The sequence below is a fragment of the Callospermophilus lateralis genome, chromosome 9 (assembly GCF_048772815.1).
Source record: "Callospermophilus lateralis isolate mCalLat2 chromosome 9, mCalLat2.hap1, whole genome shotgun sequence".
Taxonomy (NCBI): domain Eukaryota; kingdom Metazoa; phylum Chordata; class Mammalia; order Rodentia; family Sciuridae; genus Callospermophilus; species Callospermophilus lateralis.
This window is the reverse complement of record NC_135313.1, coordinates 34,454,256-34,480,154: the sequence shown is the minus strand read 5'-3', so window position 1 is coordinate 34,480,154 and position 25,899 is coordinate 34,454,256. Positions and strand designations below refer to the sequence as shown.

General features: G+C 40.0%; 1 protein-coding gene across 1 annotated transcript in view; it reads left to right on the top strand.

The window, feature by feature from the left end:
• Positions 1-25,899, top strand: part of Aox1 (aldehyde oxidase 1) — a 69,436-nt gene that overhangs the window by 37,583 nt on the left and 5,954 nt on the right. Inside the window, exons 20-31 of the mRNA XM_076865610.2 lie at positions 540-636; positions 4,873-4,997; positions 6,606-6,739; positions 7,879-7,966; positions 10,414-10,500; positions 11,531-11,722; positions 13,607-13,834; positions 18,709-18,804; positions 20,633-20,761; positions 21,930-22,004; positions 23,529-23,581; positions 24,845-24,959. Of these exons, the coding sequence (XP_076721725.1) occupies positions 540-636; positions 4,873-4,997; positions 6,606-6,739; positions 7,879-7,966; positions 10,414-10,500; positions 11,531-11,722; positions 13,607-13,834; positions 18,709-18,804; positions 20,633-20,761; positions 21,930-22,004; positions 23,529-23,581; positions 24,845-24,959 (1,419 nt within the window). The remainder of the gene's footprint in view (positions 1-539; positions 637-4,872; positions 4,998-6,605; positions 6,740-7,878; positions 7,967-10,413; positions 10,501-11,530; positions 11,723-13,606; positions 13,835-18,708; positions 18,805-20,632; positions 20,762-21,929; positions 22,005-23,528; positions 23,582-24,844; positions 24,960-25,899) is intronic.

Below are 25,899 nucleotides of genomic sequence, written 5' to 3'. Positions count from 1 at the left end.
GAGGGCGAGACCAGCAGGCAAAGCCACCATGATCTCAATCATTAGTGTCTTTGTCTAGCATTTGTTGAACATTTAACTATATGCCATACAAGCCCTTTACATGTTTCATTTCACAACCCTCTTGGACCTCTATGCACAACTGTTACTTCCATTTTACAGATGATACTCATAGAGGGGAAGTAAAAGTCCACAGTAAAACAACTAGTAAGTGGAGAAAATTGATATAACTGGTGCAGCCGCATTTCTGAGCCAGTGTGCTATGTGGCCCTGGATACATAAAATAAGTTGTGGATTGAAGACAATAATTGGCCTGCAAAATACTAGTTCCATTCTGGGATTGCCTCAGTGCCAGTTTTTTTCTAAATATATTCAGTTTCTTTGGACCTAACAGGCAGATTTTCATTGGCTGGGGAGTCTCCAGCCCTGGTTCAAGGCTCATAGGATTGTGGGAAAGTGCCTTGATTGGCACCCGAGGGTGTGGCTAGTGCCCTAGGACTGGATCTCTTGCATCCTTGCAGCCTTCTCTGTTCTCTTTCTAGGATGCTATACGACATAACTCCTTCTTCAAGACAGAAAGGAAGCTGGAATATGGAAATATTGATAAAGCATTTAAAGTGGTTGATCAAATTCTTGAAGGTAAAACTATCTGAAAAAAAATAGGGGGAGAGAAAATAACCAGGGAAGCCTTTTGAGCAGGTCTAATTTAAGCCTTCCTTTGCCTTCTAAAAATCACCTGACAGGCTCAGTGTGCGTTGCCCTTGAAAACAGGCACTTCATTCACATATGGATTTCCCTGTTTCTTTGGTGTGGGATTTACAAGGGACCCTGAAACTGAGATTACTTTTCCTAACTCTGTGCTGTCGGCAAAGTACCAGTAGACACTTTCATATTAGTGGCTTTTTGGTTTTTAAGGACCTCATGAAAATGTAAATGTGCCTGGAGAAATCATTCTTACGCCAATAGTGAGATAAAATTGAATCTCAGGGATTACTTGATCAAGTTGGTTTCCATCCTAGAGAGTTGAGATCAACACCCTAGGGTGAAGGGAGGGGGCTGTGGGTGGGGCTGCAGGGATGGGCAGACAGTGAAACAAGGTGTTAATACTTTGTTAATTCCTGGGCACAGCGGCACATCCTTGTAATTTCAGTTGCTTGGGAGGCTGAGGCAGGAGAATGGCAAGTTCAAAGCCAGGTTCAGCAACTCAGTGAGGCCCTAAGCAACTTAGTGAGACCTTGTTTCAAAATAAAAAATAAAAAGGTCTGGGGATGTGGCTCAGTAGTAAAGTGCCCCTGGGTTCAATCCCTAGTATCAAAAACAAACTTTGCCAACTTTACAGGCTTAAGGAAGAACAGGTCTATCTAATATTGTTCCAGTTCTGTTTATTTTAAATGAAATGAATATTGAACAAAATAAACTAGTACTACTGCAAGCCCTGAACTCAAGCCTAGTGGCTATGTGTGGGTTCTCATAAGTTGTTAAAAACTTTAATGGAAGTTAAGATCTGAGTTCTCGAAATTTTAATGTTTATATTATGTAAATGAGACAGTCTGTTCATTCTGCTGTTCTCTCTTTGTGTGTGTGTGTATGTGTGTATGTGTGTGTGTGTGTGTGTGTGTGTGTGTGTATGCGATATTTACTATACACATTAGATTTTGTGCTCAGGTTTTCTTTACTCGGATTTTGGATAAGATAGGAACTCTAGAGTGAAATACAAAATATTTCCTTGGGAATCTTCCTCAAACAATTTACAAATCACTGTTATTGGGTACATTTAAAAATTTTTTAAAGTTCTACCTTCCATCCAACACTTCCCTCTGATTTTTATCACCCCCCTCCCGCCTTCCTGTGGGTTCATTTGAACAACTTTTAGAATTCCATTTTGATTTACCTGTATTTTGGAGTATATCACCTTGTATAGACTTTTTTTAGTGAAAACTCTCTCTGTATAAATATATATGTATAACTATGATATATATCCTATATGTAAATAACCATGATATATTTATATATCACATATATTTACAGTCAGTGATATTTTATATATAATATCAACATTTTGCTAGTTTAAATGTGAACCTTACCTCCCTTTCTATCCCTTTACTCTTCCCTACTCATAATATAATTGTCTTATTAAATATTTCCTGTACATACATTGGGAACCACACAAAGTATTGCTATAATTATATTTTAAACACAATTTGGAAAACTCAGGAGGAGAGTTATATTCATCTGTATTTTTATTTTTTCTGAAGTTGTTTCTTCCTTACAGATATTCCCGTTTCCTTTTATTTTTTTTTTAAAGTCATTTCCTACCTATTCCAAAAACTTTCTTTAGCTATTATTTTGGGGTAGGTCAGTTATAAACAAACTCTTAGTTCTCCTTCAGCTGAGAATGACATGGTCTCCATTTAATTCTTGAAGAATATTTTTACTGGATAGAATTCTAAGTTGATAGGCCTTTTAGAGCTAGAAAATTTGGTGCCGCTTCCTCTGGTCTCTATGGTTTTTTATTTTTTATTTTTTGGACAGAGGATTGAATGCAGGGCCTTGCACTACACTCCAACCATTTTTATTATTTTATTCTTAGACACAGTCTTACTAAGTTACATAAGCTGGCCTTGAACTTGGGATCCTCCTGCCTTAGCCTCTGAATAGCTGGGACTACTGGTGCGTGCAACCTAGCCCAAGAGAAACCTGTGGTCTTTTTTTTTTTTTTTTTTTTTAAGAGAGAGAGAGAAAATTTTTTACTGTTTATTTTTTTAGTTTTTGGTGAACACAACATCTTTATTTTATTTTTATGTGGTGCTGAGGATCGAACCCAGCACCCTGCACATGGCAGGCGAGTGTGCTACCACTTGAGCCACATCCCCAGCCCAACCTGTTTTCTTTGGTAGTGTGTTTTCCCTACAGATGAGGTAGTATTTTTCTCTCACCGCTTTCAAGACGGTTTTTTGTTTTTATTGCTTTTTTTCTTCAGTTTTCTGAAGTTCAACTGTGATGTATCTTGGCATGGAATTTGTTTAAATTTATCCAATTAGGGTTCAGTTGGCTTCTCAGATCTGTAGGTTTATGTCCTTTGCTGTTTGGAAGATATTCAGCCATTATTTTTTCAAATACTTGACTTCAGTGACCCAAATGTCAGATCTTTTGTTTTGGTCCCACAGGTTTCAAAGCCCTATTCTTTTTTCTCCAGTTTGTTTTTTCCTGTTATTCAGATTGGCCAGTTTCTCTTGTTTTGTATTCTTGTTCAATAATCATTTCCTCTGTTCTCCCTAGTCCCTTGGTGAGCCCATCCAAGGAGTTTTTTAAAATTTGCTTGTTTTATTTCTTAGTTGTAAAATTTCCATTTGACATTTTTATGCCTTCTATTTCTTTGCTAAGACTTTCTATATTTTCCTTATTGCTAATTGAATCATTGTCAGATAATCCTGACATCTGTATCATTTCCATGTTGGCATCTTTTGACTTTCTTTTCTCGTTGAAGTTGAGGTTTTCCAGGTTCTTGGAGTGATATGCCATTTTTTTATTGTATCTGGGACATTTGGATATCATGTTATAATGTCTGGATCTTATTTAAATCTTCTATTTTCTAGAACTGACTCTGTTGGTGGAAAACAAGTGGGTAATGTCTTGTTATTGCCCATAGAGAGTGGAAATACAGGTTCCCCATGTATCTGCTGACACAGCCCGGCAGAGGGGCTGGGGTGCCTCATTACAGGTTGGCTTCCCACTTAACCTTTGCAAGTAGAGGTGAGGCTGCAGATTTTTCTGTGGTGTTTGGTTGGGGTAGAGTGCTTATTGTCTCATTTTGTCTTCTGAGGCTTCCTTTTTCCTGATCCTTTGTCTTAAAAAAATAGCAGACTTTCACAGGTATTTTTTTTTTTTTCTGTCTTTGCCCGTTGATATTTTTGGATGGCTGGCTTCTCTAGATCCAAGGCTGGTATGCATGTGGCAAGCATTTATAATGATTGCAAAACCCACTGATTCCAATGCTCTATTTACACTTTGTCTCAAAGTTCCTAGTCAGTCTATCTTCTTCTCTCCTCTTAAGTCTTCTGTCAATTTGAAATCAAACAAAACAAAACAAAGAACAACAACAACAACAAATCACCAAGCAACAGATTTACTGGGAAATCAAATACAAGAAGTAGAATTGCAGTCTGGGAGATGCACACCAACTAGAGGTGGCCTCTTGTTTGTCAGAGGATGAAGGAAAATGTTAAGGTTTTACTGAGGACAGAGGAGGTTACACAGGCTGTTTAAAGGTAAGCCCCCTGGCACAGCAGTGTCACTGGCAGCTGGTATGTTCTGATTTTGGCAAATGTCAGTAGTTGGTAGGTTAGACTTTTAATCTTTCAATGTTAGGGTTACAATTAGTCCCTTGTAATTTTGGGTTGAGCTTGCAAGACAGGCATTTATGACCTGAGCTTTTCTCCTCACTGGCCTCTTGACACTGTTTCACTTGGGGAATGACATAAATGATTCCATTTTGTGTAATTAGCTCTCATACTTCTTGTGTTCATTTATACATAGTGTATTTAACAAGAGGAACAGGGAGAACTACAGCGACTCCATCTTTCCTTGGAACTAGACATTGCCTGGCTATCAGTTTTTGACTCTAGAAAGTCATATATCTTTCCCTAGGGCTCTGTGGCCTGGCTCAGCAGACACCACATATTTCTCTACAGAACTCCTTCAACTCTGCAGACATGCAGAAAGCTAAACATTGTTAATTGTTACCCTTCACTATGTAGCCTGCTGCCCCAGCAGAACTGCCTGTCTTTGGAGTTCCTGAAAAACAGGATATAGTTGGGGGGCACTACCTGTTCTTTCTGAATGCTTCCTTGACTTCCAAGAATTTTCCTTTAATAGGTGAAATACACATTGGAGGTCAAGAACATTTTTATATGGAAACCCAAAGCATGCTTGTGGTTCCCAAAGGAGAGGATCAAGAAATAGATGTCTATGTGTCTACACAGAGTCCCAAATACATACAGGTAATATGGGGCTATGGTGAAGGGGGCATAGATAAATTGTGTCTGTCAAAAAAGTCACAAGATCAAATGTACAAAGCACAAAAATGTCATTTCTTCAGGAACCAAGGAAATATTCAGTACTAGTAACTATATTGATTTGGGAATTAAGATCCAGGTAATTTACAAACTTTTTGAGTTTTATTAAGTGTGCCTTTTGTTTATAGATCTATTACTTTACAACCATTTATACAATCAGCATGTCTCTTTTGCTCTGCCCTTAGTACTGTTGAGAAAAAAAGAGAAAGGCCTATCCTCCCAAGCTTATAGTACCCTACCCAACTCTCAAGAAACAGTTAGGGAGCCATATTGGAAAAAGTATAGCAAGGTGCTAAATCAGTTAAGTCAAAATTTACATGAGTGGAGGAATGAAGAGAAAAGGGGGTTTGTTGAGGGCTAGAATGACCCTGAATATTCATTCTCTCTCTCTTTCTCTCTCTCTCTCTCTCTCTCTCACACACACACACACACACACACACACATACACACACACACACACACACACAGAGAGAGAGAGAGAGAGAGAGAGAGGGCCTTAAATCTGGATTTATAGTCAGAGTAAAGTTTGTCTAGATGGTAAGAGAAGAGAGGGCATTTCCATGCCATTTCACAGCAAGATCAAATGCCACTCATCTATTCACTACTCATATCCTCTGCAAACAGTTGTTGCTTGTGTCCCCTCTCTCCGGCAACATGCATGCCAGCAAGGAGGAATGGCATAATGACTTTCTGAGCTGGGATGGAGAGTTCAAGACGGGGAGGTTAGGTGTAAGCATCAGGGTGAAAGTAAGGAAAGCAAAGGGTCTTGATCCAGCAGGTTCAAAAGAGCCAGTGCTATTACCAGAAGAGCAGGAAACAGAGTATGGACAGTGGAGAATGAGGCCTCATAGAAGTTGGAACACTAAGAAAGGGTCAGATGAATTCCGTTCCAGTTCCATCTGCTCTTCACTCCCTGTGTGATGTTGGGCCCGTCTCTCTTAGGCACCCCATCTGTCAAAATCAGTTGTTAAGACTAAGACCTCAAAGCAAAAAGAATAGCACCTGCATCCAGGGAAGACTAAAGGGTCCACTTTCACAGTAATACAGATGGGGTGAGAAGTGTGCCTGCTTCAGTGGAGACAGCAGAACGCAGGGAAACATCCAAGCTGGGAGAGGCTCAGAAAGCCACAAAATCTTACAGCTTCAGGAAACACATCCCTAGGGATAGTGTGAAAAGGATACTTTGGGTGTTTCATGGGGAAAACAGACAAAAAAAAAATTGATAGTCCCAAGTTATCCATTGTTATTGCAAGAATTATTTAATAATAGTTTTGGCAAAGCCATTGTGGCCAAATATTGCTGAGATCAACTGAGGATGCATGCTAAATTTATTGGGTTTTTTTTTTATCATTTAGCATAGCCACACAGTTTATGTAGCATATACAACATGATGGAATCAAAATGTAAAGTGGCTGTCACACTCCTGTTTCAGGGAACAGTTTCTTTTTGCTAAGGTTGTGGGTGTGAGTGGTGGTCACAATTAAGTCCTTGATGAAGATAGATCAGATTAATGAAATCTGTTATCATTTACAGGATGTAGTTGCCTCAGTCTTGAAGGTCCCAGCTAACAAGGTCATGTGTCATGTAAGACGTGTTGGTGGGGCATTTGGGGGAAAGGTGCTCAAAACCAGCACAATGGCAGCCATCACTGCGTTTGCTGCCAGCAAGTAAGTGGAGAAAAATCTTCTGAATATATTAAAAATAAAGTCAGACTGAAAATTTCAGTATCAGGATTAATGAGGAAGAATCTAGGCCAAGATTATTTAAAAATCACACATGATATACAAGCACCCAAATTAGCTGCCAGCTTATGGCAACTTCTTTGTCTGTATCGTCAGGCTATATCCATATAAGAACCAAAATAAAAATCAATTACTAAAAAGAATGAAAGCCACAGAAAAACATTAGAATACCTGGAAAGTTGACAGAAACAGATCCTGAATGAACGGGGCTACTTGTTCTTAGCACTTTAGACCTTTAGAAGAATGTGTATGACCTTTTGAAGTATACACACACTCACACACACACACACACACACACACACACATTTTTAAAGTGTGTATAGTTATGTGTATAGGTATGCTTAAGTGTATATTTTCTTGATTGATTTAAACAGACTTTGCTTTTGTTAGGTTTATTTATTTATATTGTCATTTTCCTTTGAGAATCTAAAATAATAATAATAATAATAATACCAATTATTTCTTGACCAATAAAAAATTCCTAGAAAACTTTCCATAGTGGAAAATAATTATTATTTCTCTTTAAAAGAGGTAGTTTACTTATCAAAGTGGGATAACTACTTCAACAACTAAAAACTTGCAGGAGTTTAAGCCTTTATTATGTTATTTCTTGGTCAAGAAATTGTCTTTGGAGCAGGCACATCTAAAAGGCTTAATTCCTTTGCAGAGTAATGTAGGTCAGTTCTTTAACGCAGAAGCAGAAGCCTTGATTCTAGACCTGTCCTATTTGGGAGTACTTGGCAGTCAGGCCCCACCTGTGTTCCTCCATTTGTAACCAGATTGAAGTGTGGCCTTGAGACTTTATCTATAGCCAGAGGTCTTTATGACAAAGGGAAATGTCCCCTTGAATACCCTGGAGACTTCCTCGACAAGTAGCAAATGCCAGGTGTCATGCTCTCACCAAAGGGAGGGGAGGCTACCACATTTCCTGGAGGTCAGTAGAGGCCAAGTGTGGGTAGTAGTTCTGTGTTTTGTGATGTGTGTGAATGCCACTCAAAGTCTCACTAGGAGCTATATAACCTTCTTTGTAAGAATTTACCTCTCTTGCCTTTTTTCTGTTTCAGACATGGTCGTGCAGTCCGCTGTGTTCTGGAACGAGGAGAAGACATGCTGATAACTGGAGGCCGAAACCCATACTTTGCAAAGTACAAAGTGAGCAGAAGATGGGTGGAGGGAAGGATTTGCTACAAACAGAACATGACAGAAACACAGAGGCGGCATTTATCTATTCCCTAATGGGGAGTAACAATGAACAAATTAACAAATGGCTCCTCTATTTAACTTTCTGTACCTTGTGCTGATTGTTTAATTACTGGCTGGTTCAATGAAGCTTTTCTGTTTCACTCAAAGATGTCAATTTGAGAAAAAGGACTAGCTGGCATTGGACATTACACAGTGAATAATTAGAAAACCTGTGAGCATATGTATCTATGGAAGTAGGTCTGATAACTACTCACTCACACAATAAAAGAGGTAAAAAATAGAATAATTCCCATAACAATGGTGTTATGTGAAATTGCACTTATTTGCAAATGGAGTCCTCTTTTTTTAACGTATCAAGGGTATTTTTGTAAAACTATGCTCTAGAAACACCTAGAAAACTTTCCATAGTAGAAAATAATTATTATTTTGCTTTAAAAGAGGTAGTTTTACTTATCAAAGTGAGCTAACTACTCTAACAACTAAAAACTCTCAGGACTTTAAGCCTTTATTATGCTATTTCTTGGTCAAGTAACAGCCCAGTGTAATCAGCAGGGGGTAGAGGAAGGAGGACTCTGTTCCACAAAACTATTCAGAGACTCAAGCTTTTTTCAAGTAGTGCTACCACCATCCCTTTGGATTGCAGAGTCTAATATGGTAGCCAGTAAGCCATTCAAATGACCACTGAAATTCACATTTGAGTGAACTAAATTAAACTAAAATTCCGTTCCATAGTTGCATTTGCTTTATTTCAAATGCTCAATAGCTACATGTGGTTAGAATCGGATAGTACAGACACAGAACCTTGCCTTCATCACAGAAAGTTCTACTGGATAACTCTGCCCAAGGACACTGAGTCCTCTGCAGGGTCTTCTGCAGTAGATAAGGAAAGAGAAAGCACATGGAGTGATGTGGAAGGTATTTCTCACACCAAGTCAGTAAGAGGTGGACCTTGCAAGGACCTTGGTGTCTTTGGCCAGAACTTTGCCCCCTAACTAAAAAGGTAGCTGGAAATACATCTTCCTGTGTGCACAGGATGGGGACCACAGGATTTGTTGAATGCGTATCATGGTCTCTACAAATGTCTCCCTGAACACATTTTTAGAAACTAGCAAACAAATCTATTTTACTCTAAGCTACATTTTGAATTCAGTTTAGTTCAAAAGAATTTGCTAGAGTAAACTTTGTTTTGAGGAGATTATTTTTGGTGAAGGGAGGAGAGGAATAAAACTTACACATATGATATCATTATGCAAACATTAAAAATTGAAGGTTAAAAGGTGAGCAAATCTATGTAGAGAGGTGAATATAAGTTGGAGTATGTACAGAAGACTTCTTAGAACAGGTGAAACATAATGGACCTTCAAGAATGAATAGTTACAAAAAAAAAAGCATACTAGGTGGTGGAACCAATAATGCAGAGGTGGAATGAGCATGGCATGTTTGATAGGGGTAGGGGTAAGGGGAGGGGTGCATTAAAACACAGAGCAATTACCAGAAGGTAGTGTAAATAAGATGGGTTGGATTAGGTAATGCAAGACCAAGAGGGGCCTAAAGTTCCAAAATGGGGAGTTTAAATTCTCTCACAAGAAACAGGAGACTGAATAGATTCTTGCTCAGTCAAGTGCCATAACTAAACATGGGTGCATTAGGGAGGGTAATATGATGAGAAAGTGCAGGATGGCCTGAGAGAGGAAGATGGGCAGATGGACCAGTAGAAAGCAGCTAATGCATTCAGACATGAAGCATTTGATATGATAGTAAGAGGCAGAAGAGATGAGTCTAAGAGTCATTATTCTGTAAAATAATATAGGATTTGGTGAAAAATTTGGCAAAATACAATGGAGAATAAAACCACAAACATGACTTGGAAATTTCTAGAAGAAAGAGTCGAGTTGGAAGGAGAACCAACCTGGAATGATAATGAGTTGGTTTGTATAAATGTTGGAGAAGAAGTGACAATAGGACATTGAAACAGAAATGTCCTTCACCAATATGGGACTTTGTTGAAAGGACTAGATTATAATTATAGAAGTTATCACCACTGTGGTGACTAAAACTATGAGAAGATAATGTTTTCCAATGGAGAGTACTGTGAGAACAAGAGATAATATTAATATTTATAATAGTAATATTAATAATTTATATGTAGAACATCTGCTGTGTATTGTTTATGTGCCTGTAATTTTCCATGTATTACTTTATTTATTTCCATTTCACAAGTAGTCTAAGAGGGTAAATGGCTTTTCCAAGGTCACAGAGCTAGTTTTATATCCAAGAAATTATTGCCAAGTCTACATCATAAAGTTTTTTCCATATGTGGAGAGTTCACAGTGACAAAGTAAACTTTAGATATTTGATCCTAGTGTCAGTATCAGAGATCAGCTCTCTCTGCACAGGTTGGATTCATGAATGATGGCAGAATCTTGGCCCTGGACATGGAGCACTATAACAACGGGGGCAGTTCCCTTGATGAATCATTATGGGTAAGTGTTTTAAAAAGCAAGCTTTCTTGCATTCTTCAAAGAGTATTATGTAATATGATTTATATCAGAAAAAATGTTCAATCATTAAATAATATATAATTATAAAAGCATAGAGTCCATCATTGTAGGGATAGCCTAGTGTCACTCACTGACACTCACAGAGTAAGCCCAGAGATCTTGGCTAAGTCTCCATATATGTGCTATTTCTGTCCTTCCATACTTAGATCTGTTTTCAGAAGCAAGCATTGACCAACTTTCTCCTCTCTGGCCGGACTGACATTTTGGACTGATAACTTTTGCTTGTGGGGGCTGCCCTATACAAAGGAGGATGTGTGGGCACCCTTGACCTCTACTCAGTAAATGTCACTGGTGGACCCACCCCCCAGTCTTAATTACCAAAACTAGCCCCAGACCTCACCAATTGTTCTCAGGAGGTGGAGAGAGGGATTAATCCTGATGGAGGAATAAATGCCAACCCCCGTCCCCTCATTTTCCCTGTTTTCCAGAATACTGCCTTCTGTAGAATGCATAGGCCCTAGGGTTTAGGACCTATGAACATTTCCAAGGCTTCTGGAAATATTTGAAGCCTAAAAATAGTACATTTGGGGCTGGAGATGTGGCTCAAGTGGTAGCGTGCTTGCCTGGCATGCGCGTAGCACTGGGTTTGATCCTCAGCACCACATAAAAATAAAGATGTTGTGTCTGCCGAAAACTAAAAAATAAATATTAAAAAAATTCTCTCTCTCTCTCTCTCTCTCTCTCTCTCTTTAAAAATAATAATAATAATAATACATTTGTTCTAAAACTTAGAAATAAAAAAATAATAATTTTAAAAGAAAATGATTCAAATTCTTTAGAATAATTTAACAGTAAAATGCATTTTAATTGGGGGCATGGCATATTTTTAGCATGTATGATGTGATATGAAGAGAGGATGCTGTTTCCAGCCTGATATGGTCTGAGATATCAGGATGGTCAAACAGGTCCAGAAGGACAAGGCCCTTATCACACCAACTCTGGATTTCTCTAGGTGATAGAAATGGGGCTTCTGAAAATGGACAATGCTTACAAGTTTGCCAACCTGCGCTGCCGAGGTTGGGCATGCCGAACCAACCTTCCCTCCAACACAGCTCTGCGTGGGTTTGGCTTTCCTCAGGCAGGGCTGATCACCGAGTCCTGTATTGTAGAAGTTGCGGCCAAATGCGGTTTGTCCCCTGAGAAGGTAACACTGTTTTAGTCTTGCATATAAAAGGAGTTGAATATCCGAGGTGGGAGGGCCTTTGAGAATCATTCAGTTTGAGGTATTTGAGATCCAAAGGGATATATGGTTTGCCTGAGGTCGCCTAGCCAACTGGCTAATATAGAGCCAGGACACCAAAGTTCAGTGATGCTTGCTGTACCCAGATATCTTCTCAAAAGTCCAGTTAACAGGGTACATTGAGGAGTAAGCAATAGATTCTTACCTGTTTGGTGAGAATTTTCCATTGGTTGGTGGGTTCTATTAGTTTATTTTCCTTTGATACACAAAATGCCAGTGGTTTATTTAGCTCACAGTTCTAGAGATTCAAGAGCATGGTGTTGGCTTCAGGGGTCAGGCTCATTCTTTTATAATAACTCACTCTCATGTCAACTAACCAGGATCCCATAAGAACTACCTTCATGTCTTCAGAGGGCAGCACCCCCCAATGACTTAATCCACTAGGCTCCATCTCTGATGGTTTCCACCACCTCAACACAACTACATTGGGGACCAAGATTTCACATGAACTCTTGGGGGATAAACCACATCCAAACTGTAGCAGGTTTATAACCCCTACCACCAAATTCTGTCAAAGTCTTCTTTCCTTAATGTGATAGCAGCTGTCATGAAGTTTGTCATTTCAAGGGCCAACATGATTTTCTTTTGGTGATTTTTGAGTCTCAGCCCAGTCATCATCAAGGATGTTTCCCTCCTTGGTGCCTCTTCCACCCTCAGATCCTAGAGTGGAGTTAGGTGGGGAGATGTGGTAAGCTCTCTTCCCGCCCTCCCTTGTTCCTTCTTCTGTGACACTGGGGCAGGGAGGAAGAAGAGGAGGATCTGGGAATACAAATGGCCCCTCCCCATGTGACTTCTGCCAGTGAGTGCTGTCCTCTCTTTGGCACTTCATTTAGCATTCCTCTAGTGACCACCTCTTTGCCCCACGCCCCAGTCCCCAATTCATGTACTTACTTTCCCCTATAGATTTCACAGTGTTGGACTCTGTAGCCACAGATAGGAGTCATCCTTATCTCTGGAACTTGTTCCTCCCTTCCTGTCCCCCCACCCAGCTTCTCTCTTTGATGTTCTGTCATACTTGGTAGCATGAAGGAGGAGAATCATGTGAAGACCTTCCTTCCTCTTCCAGAGAATAACCTCTTAAAAACTCTGCTTTCCCTGCAATGGCTCAGCTCACTAATTCCTAGTCTTCCTCTAATAATGATCTGAGAAAGTTTTAGGGGGGATAGAATGAGGCAAGTGTCTCTGTAGTAGCCCCTGTCAGCTTGGAGAGGGGCCTGGCCACAACTGTGAGTTTTCTCAGCTGAGAATGTAAGGTACTTGGCATCTTTTGTTCTCAGCTGGGAAGTCTTCATTGCCAATTCTGTGATGAAAGAATTGTACTCAGCTCATCAGATATCTTGGAATAGAGTCTTCTAATTTGTTCTTCTTCCTAGATGTTATATGTAAACAAACTTTCCTGTTTGTTTTGGAAGTAAGTCTTACTTTGACACAGCATTTGAATAAACCAAATCATTTAGCCAAATACTTTCAACGGATACCCACAAGTGCAACTAGAATTGAGTGGACCTGGATAGTGTTGAGATAAAGAAATCTAAGGGAAGGATTCCTTCCTTTACACTTGCACAAGAACAGCATAGAAACATACAAGTCAGCGCTCACATCGTTGATAGATGCTCCAGGTGGGGAAGAGGAGAACTCAGTGACTTGTGAAAGGTTTCATTCAGCAAGAACCAGGGAGAACTCAGCTTGGACCGCACAGGATGGGCAGAATTGGAGTAGGAAGATGGTGCATGGATGAGACCATAAAATATATTCTAATTTCCTCTCACTTTTAATCTCCTTTCTTAGGTTCGGATGATAAATATGTATAAAGAAATAGATCAGACACCCTACAAACAAGAGATTAATGCCAAGAATCTCAGCCAGTGTTGGAAAGAATGTATGGCCAAGTCTTCCTTCTCCATGAGGAGAGCAGCCGTGGAAAAATTCAATGCAGAGAATTACTGGAAGAAGAAAGGGCTGGCCATGGTTCCCCTAAAGTATCCTGTTGGAGTTGGCTCAGTTGCCTTCTCTCAGGTCAGTTCAAACACAGGGGCGTGCCATCCGGAGGTGGCCCAGGCAAAACAAAGAGCATGGAAGGAACTTTCCATTCTGTTGCACCAGCCACGTGATTGCTGTCTCCAGTTGCTAAACTTAACCAGAGTTGTGCTTAGTCACATCAGCTTTGCTCTAGAGGAGACTGAGCTCCTCTGCCTATGCTCCCATGGTTGGTGAAAACGTTCTTGCTGGGAAATTGGGAAACCTGAGGTTTACTCCTGGCCCTGTCAAAAAGCAGCTGAGACGATTTCTCTGGGCCCCAGATGGCTCATGAGGAAAGTAAGAGGGTAGGAACAAAGACTTCCAGGACTCCTCCATCTATTGTGGTTCTGTGTCTCTGGAGAGGAAATGGAAATGGAGGCTTGCAAGGTGTTGGGGTGCCTCAACTCCCATGGGTGGATTGCAGTAAACTAAACCCAGAAAAGTAAATCATTTCAATAACTTTAAAACACAAATTTAGGAGTTTGTTCCCCCTCCTACCTATTAAAAGTATAAAGAGAAAGACTGGGAATCTGCTCTTATAGTTTCTTTAACTGATTAAAAAAAAAACCCTTGCTTGGTTGCTAAATCCCACTAGCTGTTTCCACTTCTTCATTCTGGAATGAAAATACCCCTAACAGCTGGCAAAGGGCTGCTGTATTCTGACCCACTGAAGACAGCAGTGATGCAGACTCCCATTTTTTCTCTTCTTCCATAATGTAAATTTCCATGTATGTAGATATCCAGCAGGACCCTCACAGAGCTTGGTGGTTCTTCCTCTGCAGAATTCACATTTCAAATGAGCCATGAAGAAGGTACAGTGGCAGGTGTGTTAAATGAAGATGCAATAGGAAAAAATAAGGGTGGATAGATTGTGGGAGGAACATTAGTGTATAGGTTGAGGAAATAGACAGGAAAAGTGGTAAAAAGTCCCTGCCCCATTCCCTTGTCCATCCATACACCTAACTAGCCTAGCTGAACTTTGGTGTAATCTTTATACCATTTTCATGCAGCTTTGATTGTAGGCAAGTGGCTTCTCATTACAAGTGGTCGTCCTACTGTGGCCTTTTCATTCCTTGCCTGTTTGCAGTGACAGAAATTAACGGAGAGCCATTTGGCCATCTGTACACAATTTACTCAGACAGCAGGGAAGGGGGTTGGTGGAGATATTCAAGAGACCATTGTTGAGGAACAAAGGCAAAAACAAAGTTATTAAAAAGAAAGTGGGGGAGAGGAACTGCAACTGAGAAAAGGGTTTGTGAATAATGAATCTTGGTATACAATTTGGAGTTAAACTTATTAGCTGGCAGATAGCAAAGAAGTTAGTTAGTCCTTAAGCAGACTAGACAGGATTGTCAAGAAACACAACTCTATTTATGGGTCCTCTGGCAATTTTTTCTTGTTTTTGTTCTTGTTTCCAGGTATTGAACTAGCCACTGAGCCACATCCCAAGCCCATTTTTAATTTTTATTTTGAGACAGGGTCTGGCTAAGTTGCTTAAGGCCTCACTAAGTTGCTGAGGCTGGCTTTGAACTTGAGATTTTCCTGTTTCAGCCTCCAGAGCCACCGAGTGTGTGCCACCACACCCAGCATCCTCTGGCAATCTTGAATATTAGGCTGTGGGGAAACATGGCAGGCTGCCTCTAATTAGTGGCTTCCATTACTTAATGTCTAGCCTTTGCCATAGACCAGGTCTGTATCATTTCCCTCATCAGAAATTTCTCAAAAAGTAGATGAAAGTAATAGTTGAGTACCCACTGTTATAAGTCCTTTAAGATTTTATTTCATTCAACCCTCAGGGCAGCCTATAAGGTTTGTATTTTCACTTTATAAATAAGAAAACTAAGACTCAAAGAGTTTAAATATCTTGCCCAAAGTCCCACAGCTAGTAGAAGCTAGGCCAGGGCTGGAACTCGGGTCTGGGCAGCTTCTGAAACCTTCTGCCCGGAGCACTTTTTGATGGGAACTGAGCTGGGATTCAGCTCGGCCGAGAAGAAACTAGATGAGAGCCAGCAATACAAATTCATTCTCAGAGGCTACTGGAAAGCCTTTGCCAGAGAACTGCTGTGCTTAAAAGCTTTGCTCAGGACTAAATCAAAAGAGTTTGAGATCAGTCACAAACTGCTTCCCAAAAGACACATCCTGAAAGATTCTGTTCTAAAGCAAATAAAATAGAGAAGGGAGCTAGAAATATTTGAGTGTCTTCTCTGAGGAAGGCCCTGAGGTGGGATTTGTAATCTCCCACTTGATTACCCTGATCTTGTCTCTACTGAGTACTGTGATTCTGTTTTATAGATGGGGAAACTGAAGTTGGTAGAGATTTGCTGTCTCGCCCAAGGACATGTAAGGAGTGGCAGAACAAAGATTTGACCTCCACATGCCTGGTCTCAGGTCCCATGGGTCTTCATTGTCCCATACTGCCTCCCTAAGCAGAAGCACCAGCTGAGAGAGTTCAATGTAACTCACCTACAGTAGCCTTAATTCCTAGAGTGGGAATACTGAGGGACACAGACAGTATCTAATTAACTTCTGTGTTTCCGATGCCTTGCTACAGCACCTGGCATAGAGGAGGAGCTCAAATGTTGAATGGTTGTGCATTTGGGGAATCTTAGGATTAGAACTAACTTTTCACCAATACTAGCAGTCATAGCTTGAAGATTTAAATTGTATCAACTAAGTTCTCTATTAATAATGGAGAGCCATCTGTTCTAGTGCTCCAGTTGTGCCAATTTTGTAGATGAAGCTTTGTGGAATTATCTTTTGTGGTCTAACAATGAACCATCCAGTGGTGCCACTTAACTGAACCAAATTTGACATTTTTAATAGCCTGAGGAGATTGCAGCACCACATGGAACAAATTAATCAGGGTCTACAATAGAAATACTGCCCCAACCCCACAGGCAGAGCGCAGTCACCAGCAGGTTCACACAATGGAGGATAGGCACAATCCTCTGTAATTGCAGCTCAGTCACATGTGCTGAGTCCATCCGTGCTTGGCAGAGTCAAGAAGGCCAAATACAGAGTCTGCAAACTTAAGAAACAAATCAAATCACTATGCTCTTGCAAATTCATTTATTGGACACTTCTTGAGGACCTACCACAGGCAAGACACCACCCCACATTTCAAGGGATGCCGTAGGACATGCTCTTACCTCTCCTGGGCTCACATTGCCAGCAAGGTGCAATTAAGTGCAATAGAAGAAAGCCCAGAAGTGACTGTTGACATTAGGCACCACCTGGCATCTGATGCACACCCCCCGGGGCAGCCAGTTCTGGGTCATCTGTAGAGGACACTGCTCTTTCTCTTTATCATGCAGCCAGGAGCACAGGGTGGTGAAGTCATATGTTAGTTGACAGTAAAACACCCATTACATCTTCTCAGGGCCCCAGACATGATTATTATGGCACAAGAGTCTAAAATTCTCCATTAGATCATGAATATATGTGCCTTTGTTCTTAGAGGAAGTGTACTTTGGTGTCTCCATTTTGACAATACATCCCCAGTTTACACCTGCTGACTAGCTGAAAAGTTTACTTTTATTGTCCAAAGTGTCATATTTGGAATGATGGGGGCTTCTGGTTGTCACTGGAGTAATGTGAACCTTTGGATATCAAAAAAGAGGTAGTTCCCCAAGTGTGGTTCACAGCCCAAAAATTGTCTGTGAAGGTCCTTCTGTTGGGCAGAGAATTGGCCGAGAAATACAATCCTTTTCTTGGGTTTATCTGGTGATTGACATGCAATTCCTTTAACTTTCACTTATAACCAGGGTTGCTTCTAAGTAATCTAAGTAGGTAAATCATAATATAATAGTAATAAAATATGAGGTTCATCAAGCAGAAATTACCAGAATTTTCTGAAGACCTTCTTTTCAAATCATAGATTATTATGCCACTCTGTACAGAAACTTAGATGTTAAGGAACCCAGCTCACAGAGCCTTAGTGACCCCTGGCTGATGCAGACACCCACGAGTGTGGTCACCCACACCCCCATGAATAGCTGCACAGATTGCCTCTCAGGCCTTCCTAGACCACAGTGAAACCAGGTGGAAGCACTTAGACTGTAGACTGTAAGGTGTTGATGTTACTTTCATATTGGAGACTCCCTGAAGAAGTCATCCTTATTTTCTGCAGTCCCCTGGACTAGAGGCTCCATACTTTAGCATCTGCAGACTTGCAAGAAAGCACATTCTTGTTCATGGTAAAGCATATTTAGCTTGCAGACTTGTGTTTCTAGAGGAACCTTTAATTTTTTTAACAGTTTGGTTGTTTCTGGGTCCTTGTGGGAAGCTATATAATTAGATAAGATTCCTTGCAAGTTTCTTTTCAAATCCAAAGCTTGTAATTCTGTGCCAAGATGAATTAAGATGGGCTTAGCTCATTTTGAAGAAAAAAAATTCATGTCTGTCTGTCCTTCTTATTTGGGTTTTCATTTTTTCTTCTCTGCAGTATGCTTACAACTATGAGAATATTCTCTCTCTCCCTCAACCTACATATATTTAACTAGCATTTTAAAATGGAGGGCTTGTGCATGCGCACACACACGACCCCAAGCTCCACTCCGAGGCAGGGAGAGGGGTCCCTAGAGATACCCATGTGCTCAAGGGCCCTAACTAAGAAACAGTAACTTAAGGTGCATAGTCCTGCCTCAGACCCAGACCCACCTAGGACAGTATGGCTTCCTGTGTGGTGATCACAAGGCACTGCTTGACCCACCATTGCCATGACTTTGCTCTGGTTGTGCATAGGCAGGGTCTAGGGGGGATGGAAGGAAAAGGATCATTTCTGAGGAAAGCATTTTCATTGACATGGTATATGATAACACCAGTCAAAAAAATTCTCTTCTGTTGCATCTGCTTGCATCTCTTCTGCTTAGGCTGCTGCCCTGGTTCACATTTATCTGGATGGCTCTGCGCTGGTCACTCATGGCGGGATTGAAATGGGGCAGGGTGTTCACACTAAAATGATTCAGGTAAGAATACCAATAACTGTATTCTGTTGGGTGTGTCCTCACTGATAAGTTCATGAAAGAAAACTGTGAATGTATATTTTCTGTTCCAAAATAAAGGATAGGAGACAGATAAGCTGCTAAGCTCTGAGCAGAAACTGGGTAGATAAACCAGTTTTACAACTGAGGCCCTAAAAAGAATATAGTAGAGGGACTCAAGTTTTTTATTTAAAATAATGTCATGTGTTTATTTGTTGATATATATATATAAACAACTGAGTTGTCTTTTTTCAAATCTTTGCTAGGCAATAAAAAGATTTGCAAATTCTGATTTATTGCTTTATTTCTTGCCCTTTTTATGGTAAGGGCTCTGAACAATTGATAATACAAATGACATTCGGTATTTCTAACCAAACTCTAATAGTTTTCTTTTGGCTCACTTGTTTTAGATTAATTTGAAGCTACTGTTTCTATTTTGCTAATTATGATCTTAATATTAGAGTCTATGAAACATGTCAAAGATGCAGAAAATTGGGGGGAAAAAGATCCTACATAATTTTACCATTTTGGCATCTTTGAATCTTGCCTTTTTTTCTTTTTCAGAATATTACTGATGTGTTATTTATGTACTTTTTAGTGACCACTTCCTCCTGTCATTAAGAATTCTTAACAATCATGATTTTAATGGCTGCATGTGGGTGTATGTGTAATTTATTTAACTATCCCCAATTGTTGAACACTTCAATTAATGTTTTTGTACATTACCCTATGATCCTACAAGTAATTGTTTTCTCAAAAAAGCTTACAGAAATAGAATTAGTAGGTCATAGGATATAAGTATTTTAAATTGCTTGACATGTATTACCAAATTGTTTTCCAGAAAACATCCATTTTATCATATCCTAACAAACACTAAATATGATGGATTGTTGAAAAATTTTAGATAATTTGCTAGATAAATGAAAATGCCTCATTATTATTTTACTTTACATTTTTCTGATTATAGACATGTTGAATACATATTTTCTTTTATGTTGCAATCACTTGAGAATTGTCTGGTCATTCCTTTCCCCACTTTGTGGGTGAGATTTTAATGTTTTCCTTATGAGACCACAAGACACCTTTACCTTGTGAGCCTGTGCACTCTGTGCCGAAGCTCTTCTGAGAGCCAAGGATTGTGGAAGAGCTCCATGTACCCATGTCCTTGGAGTGTTGGGCAAGTTCTATTAAGCTGTACTGCTATCAGGAAAGAGGAGAATTTGGGATTAACTAGAGTTTACAATATAATTGTCTCCAGCACTAAAAATGAAGAACAAAGCAACCTACTAAGCTCTCATGTTGGCACTCAACTTCAGCATTATCCTGTTCTTTTATGATGTCTATGTTGCTGCTTTTTCAAAGCCATTGTCCTGTCTCAGGAGAGATGCTTTTCATGGAGCATCTACAGTTGTGTGCACAGCAGATAAGCATTTATTATTGATAACATTGACTTTATTAGAATTTTGTAGTATGGTGGGTTGAGCAGCCTCAAAGGCATTAATTTCATGACTATAAAGACATGAGTAGAGCAGTTCCTCCTGCTTTGGCCTGGGTCCTTACCTCCTCTTCCTGATGCTATTGCACATGAGAAAGTCAAAGAAAAATAAAGTGTGTTCATAACTTGGGGCCTGAACAAACTATAGGACTTTTAGAAGAGACAAACTTTGGTGACTGGAGGGAGGCATTTATGGTCCTGCTTCCTTGTGCCCGTGGTGTGTAAAAGGGCTTCACATACATACTGTACCACCTGGGCATGTGCACAGATCTACAGCTCACCAAAATGTTTGAAAAGAAACTCTCTTCTAAAATCCAGGTGGCCAGTCGGGAGTTAAGGATGCCAATGTCGAATGTCCACCTGCGTGGAACAAGCACGGAAACCGTTCCTAATACAAATATCTCTGGAGGATCCGTAGTGGCAGATCTCAATGGGTTGGCAGTAAAGGTAAATGTCACTGTAGTGGCATCAAAATCATTAAGCCCTCTAGGACCAAATATATGAGTGGAGCTCGGAAGATGTTGAGTCATCCATTTCTTATCTCCTACCTGACTCTTGGGCTCAGTCAGGGGCACAGCACACAGTTCTCCTATACTGGAAATGCCACCTTTTTCTCCCTCACTTTTTTTTCTTTTTTTTGTTTTTTCTTTATTTTAATTAGGTATATATGACAGCAGAATGCATTTTGATTCATTGTACACAACTGCAGCACAACTTTACATTTCTATGGTTGTACACGATATAGTGTCATACCATATGTGCAGTCATACATATACCTAGGGTACTGATGTCCATCTCATTCCATAATCTTTCCTGTCCCCATTCTCCCTCCCCTCCTCTCCCTCCCCTTTGGCCAATCAGAGTTCCTCCATTTTTTCCATGCCTCTTCCCTCCTCATTATGGATCAGTATCCACTTATTAGAGAGAACATTCGGCCTTTGGTTTTTTGGAATTGGCTTACTTCACTCAGCATGATATTCTCCAACTCCATCCATTAACCTGCAAATGCCATAATTTTGTTCTCTTTTAATGGTGAGTAATATTCCATTGTGTATATATACCACAGTTTCTTTATCAATTTATCTATTGAAGAGCATCTAGGTTGCTTCCACTCTTCCTCACATTTGACATTTTGCTGGCCAGCAAGTCCTTTTAATTCTACCTGAAACTGTCTTTATATCTTTCATTTCCATATTGTGTTAATATCTCTTTGAGTCAGATTCTCACCTCTTGCCTGGGTCATGGTAAGACGTCTGTTTCTTACTCCAGTTTCATTCCTCTCCCTCTGTCTTATGCTACCTGAGTGAACTTTCCCACAAATGAAATCTGACCTTGTCTGAAGACAGTGGTCAGTGGTTTGCCCACAGTTTTTCTGTTATACGCTGACTTAGCATGGCTTCCAAGGTCACCATCTTAAAGCCCTGCTCACCATTGACACACGTGTGGTGTGTACCCATGTGAGATCTTTCACAGCATCCTCTTACAGGGTTGGTCTCTTACTTCCCATCTTCCCATGACCTTTCAGATAAGCCTATGGAATGACATATCATGTTGTTTTAAAATTGGTGTTTTCATGAAATTGTTATCATCTTTTAACTTAAAAAATAACCCCTAGGATGCTTGTCAAACTCTTCTAAAACGCCTTGAACCCATCATCAGCAAGAATCCTCAAGGAACTTGGAAGGACTGGGTGAGAATCACTGGTTCTCTGTGTTTTATGTTAGAAAAACAGGAGGGTGTGTGTGTGAGAGGGATATGTGTGAGTTAAATGTCTTCAGGAAGGGCACTCCAAATGGCACCACCACTGCTTCATTGTAAATGAGACATCCTTTGGCTCTCGGCATGTAAAGGTCCTATCATAATATGATAGAGGAACTCTCACATCTGGAAAATTTTCTATTGGAGAAAGAGATGGTTTTTCTGAGAAAACTCCTATTTTAAACTAGAATTAATTAATGTTTCATCCTATGGAACCTAGGCATTTTTTGGATAACATCTGTAAATGTGTTGTCTTCAGGTTTCACCATTCCTAAAATAGAAAAACAGCACTGGAATCATTCCATAAAAGTAAAAATCGTATAGGCACCAATTTAGAAATAGTAGTCCTTCAGCTGCTTCCTTTGATCAACTTACAGTCTAGTTGGAAGAGAATATACATTCTCAAGTCAACTAGCAAACTTTTCAAAGTAATAGGGTATAAAGTATCAGATGGTATGGAATAGACATCCATAAACACTGGGAGCATGTGTCATACTATTCTAGAATATCAACTTTGCAACATCAAAACACAGGTTTAGTGAGATAATATTTAGAGAATCTACTTAGAAATGATTCCAGGGCTGGGGGTATAGCCCAGGATGGAGTGCATACTTAGCATGCTCAAGGCCCTGGGTTCAGTTCCCAGCACCCCCAACAAATGTTCCTGCTATTTGATAGAGTAAGAACTGACTCTGTGGTTCATATTTATGGAAGCTTTTGGTCTTTTCTGGACATATTTAAGGATATGAAATCTTTAAAAGGCTTTCAATGTTTTTGCTCTCTGCCTGGTGCTGCCTGAGTCCAGCAAGGCTGAAAGTGGCTGGAGGAAGCTGCAGAAATGCAGTGCAGAGTAGTCCTCTGCAGTCCACCGCAGAATGCTGCCATCCACCCACTGTCTCCTGTAATGGTTGCACTTCTCATCTTCTCTCTTCATCCTGGAGATGTGGACCTAATCCTCATTTTTCTATGTAGTATCCAACTGTGTGCGCTGGTAGTCAGAAGACCTTTTAGTAAAAATGGTGCTATTTAGCAAAATTATTCTCCTCAACTGAAACTGTTATGGATACATGATGTTACAATTAAACATCTAACCAACCATTGTTTCCTAAAATGCCCTCTGTTGATAGGCTGTCTTCCCAAATGACTGAATGAATTTCCTTATAAGCAGAACATGGGTTGCCCATTATAGTCTAGTCTATAGGTGTAACATACCATAGTAGTCATTTATTACAATCACACACATTGAACAAATGTAGTTACCACCTGCAGTGAACCACAAATGCCTGTGGAGTGATAAAAGGAATAAATTATTGCTGAAAGGAATAAATTAATCTTGTCCTCCCTAGTTATTGCTCTGGGTAGCTGAATGAAATGCTTAGTAAAATTAAAACTGAAGTCTTGAGGGATTCTTTCTTTGGATATCTTTATTACATCACCTTGTACTCCTCCTTCACAGGCACAGGCTGCTTTTGATGAAAGTATCAGTCTTTCAGCTGTTGGATTCTTCAGGTAAGTAGTCCTTTCAATCACTTGTGGATTGAAAATAGCAAGTGGTATTGTGATTATGGAAAATAGCAAGTGGTATTGTGATTATGGAAAATAGCAAGTGGTATTGTGAGGAAGAGTTTCAGTTCTGTCTGCAATTTTGACAAAAGTATTGATTTTGTATCTTTAATTAATCCACTATTATAAAGAACACTTTAGCAGCTAGTTAATCCATGTCTAGAAAGGCTTTTGCTGGGAAAAATAGGCACACAAATGAAATTCAACTGAGTAATGACTCAGCTCATCCTGGGTGCAATAGTTAGGCTCTCTGGGAGTTAGTCCTTGGAACCCCTGGCAGTGGCTGGCTGACTGTTGAAAACACAATCTACCCCTAAATTAAGAAACAAAGGTGAGGATGCAAATGAAATGCACAATAACATAGACACCATTTGCATCTTCTAGAGCAGCAAAAAAAAGAAACTTGAAATAACTGTGGTGTCGAGATATGGAGCAATTAGAACTAGAATACTTTGGGAAATAATTTATCAAATTATTTTAGTGAAGAATTAATGCCATCAGAGAGCAGGGTGATATAGTGAATCTTACCTGATTTTGTCACTTTGCTGTTGTTGTAGTAGTTCTGGGGCACTGACTAGTGATTGGGAATAGGCACTGGGAGCATTTTCAGTGGCCTTCTCCAGCTGCAGGAGCAGGGTAGAGATGCTAGAGAGGACTGGCAAGCTTCTGTCCTGTATCATTAACATTTGCCTGGTATCCTTAAAGAAAGAAGAGTTGGGAACAGAACAGGCCATCATAGATGGCAGAGGCAAAGAATGAGAGCTGAGAAATCTGATCCATGCACCCCAACTCTTGCAAAGAAGTTGAATTTTGAAGCCAGCAAGTGAGACGAAGCAGGCAATTGTGCACCCTTGAAATAGTGTTTGGTGTAAAATGCAGATGGGATTCCCCCAATCCGATGACAAAAAGATTAGCTAAAGGCGATAGGATAAATAATCATAAAGTCAACAGCGAACCTATGGGAGTAAGGATTCACTCACTGGTCAGGAGTAATTGAGTGTTTTATCAGACAATGTGAGTTGAAGAGGAAAGAATTAAATATTTATTTACTTAGCACATTTGTTGAACATGCGTTACATGCTGGCCCCTCACTGTACAAATATGTCCCTCTGATTTGCACAGCTCCGTATGGGTCTGTTTGATCATTATGATTTGTGATTATAGGACTTGATTGCTTAACAATGCACCTCAAGATTCTGTTTCCTTCAGGGGTTATGAGTCACACATGAACTGGGAGAAAGGCGAAGGCCATCCCTTCGAATACTTTGTTTATGGAGCTGCCTGTTCGGAGGTTGAAGTAGACTGCCTGACAGGGGATCATAAGGTCAGTACCCACTGGGAAGCTTTGCAGGGTTGTACTTAGGATGCATCTAGACTTCACATATGCCATCTTTTGGAGCGTAATTGAGTGTGGGTGACTGCACCGTGCCTTTGGCCTAAGGGTGATTTCTCTGTATCAGAGAAATCAAGGACAGACAGTAGCCAGTTTTTGAAATCTTTTTAAAGGTCCTTCTTTTGCCAAGTGTGATGGTGTGCACCTGTAATTCCGGCATTTCTGGGGGCTGAGGCAGGAAGGTTGTGTGTTCAAAGCCAGCTTCAGCAACTTGGCAAGGCCCTAAGCAACTTAGCAAGACCCTGTCTCAAAATAAAAAATGAAAATGGACTGGGGATGAGGCTCGGTAGTTAAGCACCCCTGGGTTGAATCCCTGGTAATAACAACAACAAAAAGGTCCTTCTTTTTAGATTGTTTAAATGCATCCCTGGGTTTTTAAGGGATTCTATGAAGAGATGCATACTTAGATTCTTACACACACACACACACACACACACACACACACACACCAGCTTCAAGAATTCAGTTTGTCTTTTTGTACTTGGACATTTTAGAGTTAAAGAAGTCATTTACTAGTCACTGTCAATAATCATAAATAATAATACATAATCAATAATAATAAATGATTCTGGAATAACTCTCACTAATGTCATGGACCAACCTATTATTTAGTGATAATCTGTCCCAACCTTACCCAGAAGCAAGCTTTAATTCTTGATGTTAACAAATATCCCTTGAGTCTACATTCTTGAATTGTGCGCACATGTAAGTTTTTATTTATTTTGTCACCAACATGTGTGTTTTAAAAATTATAGTCAATCTGATCTTTAAAATTATGTCTACCTGTTTTGTACGTGCCTATTCCAGTATCTGGCTTGCCTGGGCTCTAACTCAGACTGGCTTCCTTTTGGAGACTTTGGACTGAGACAAC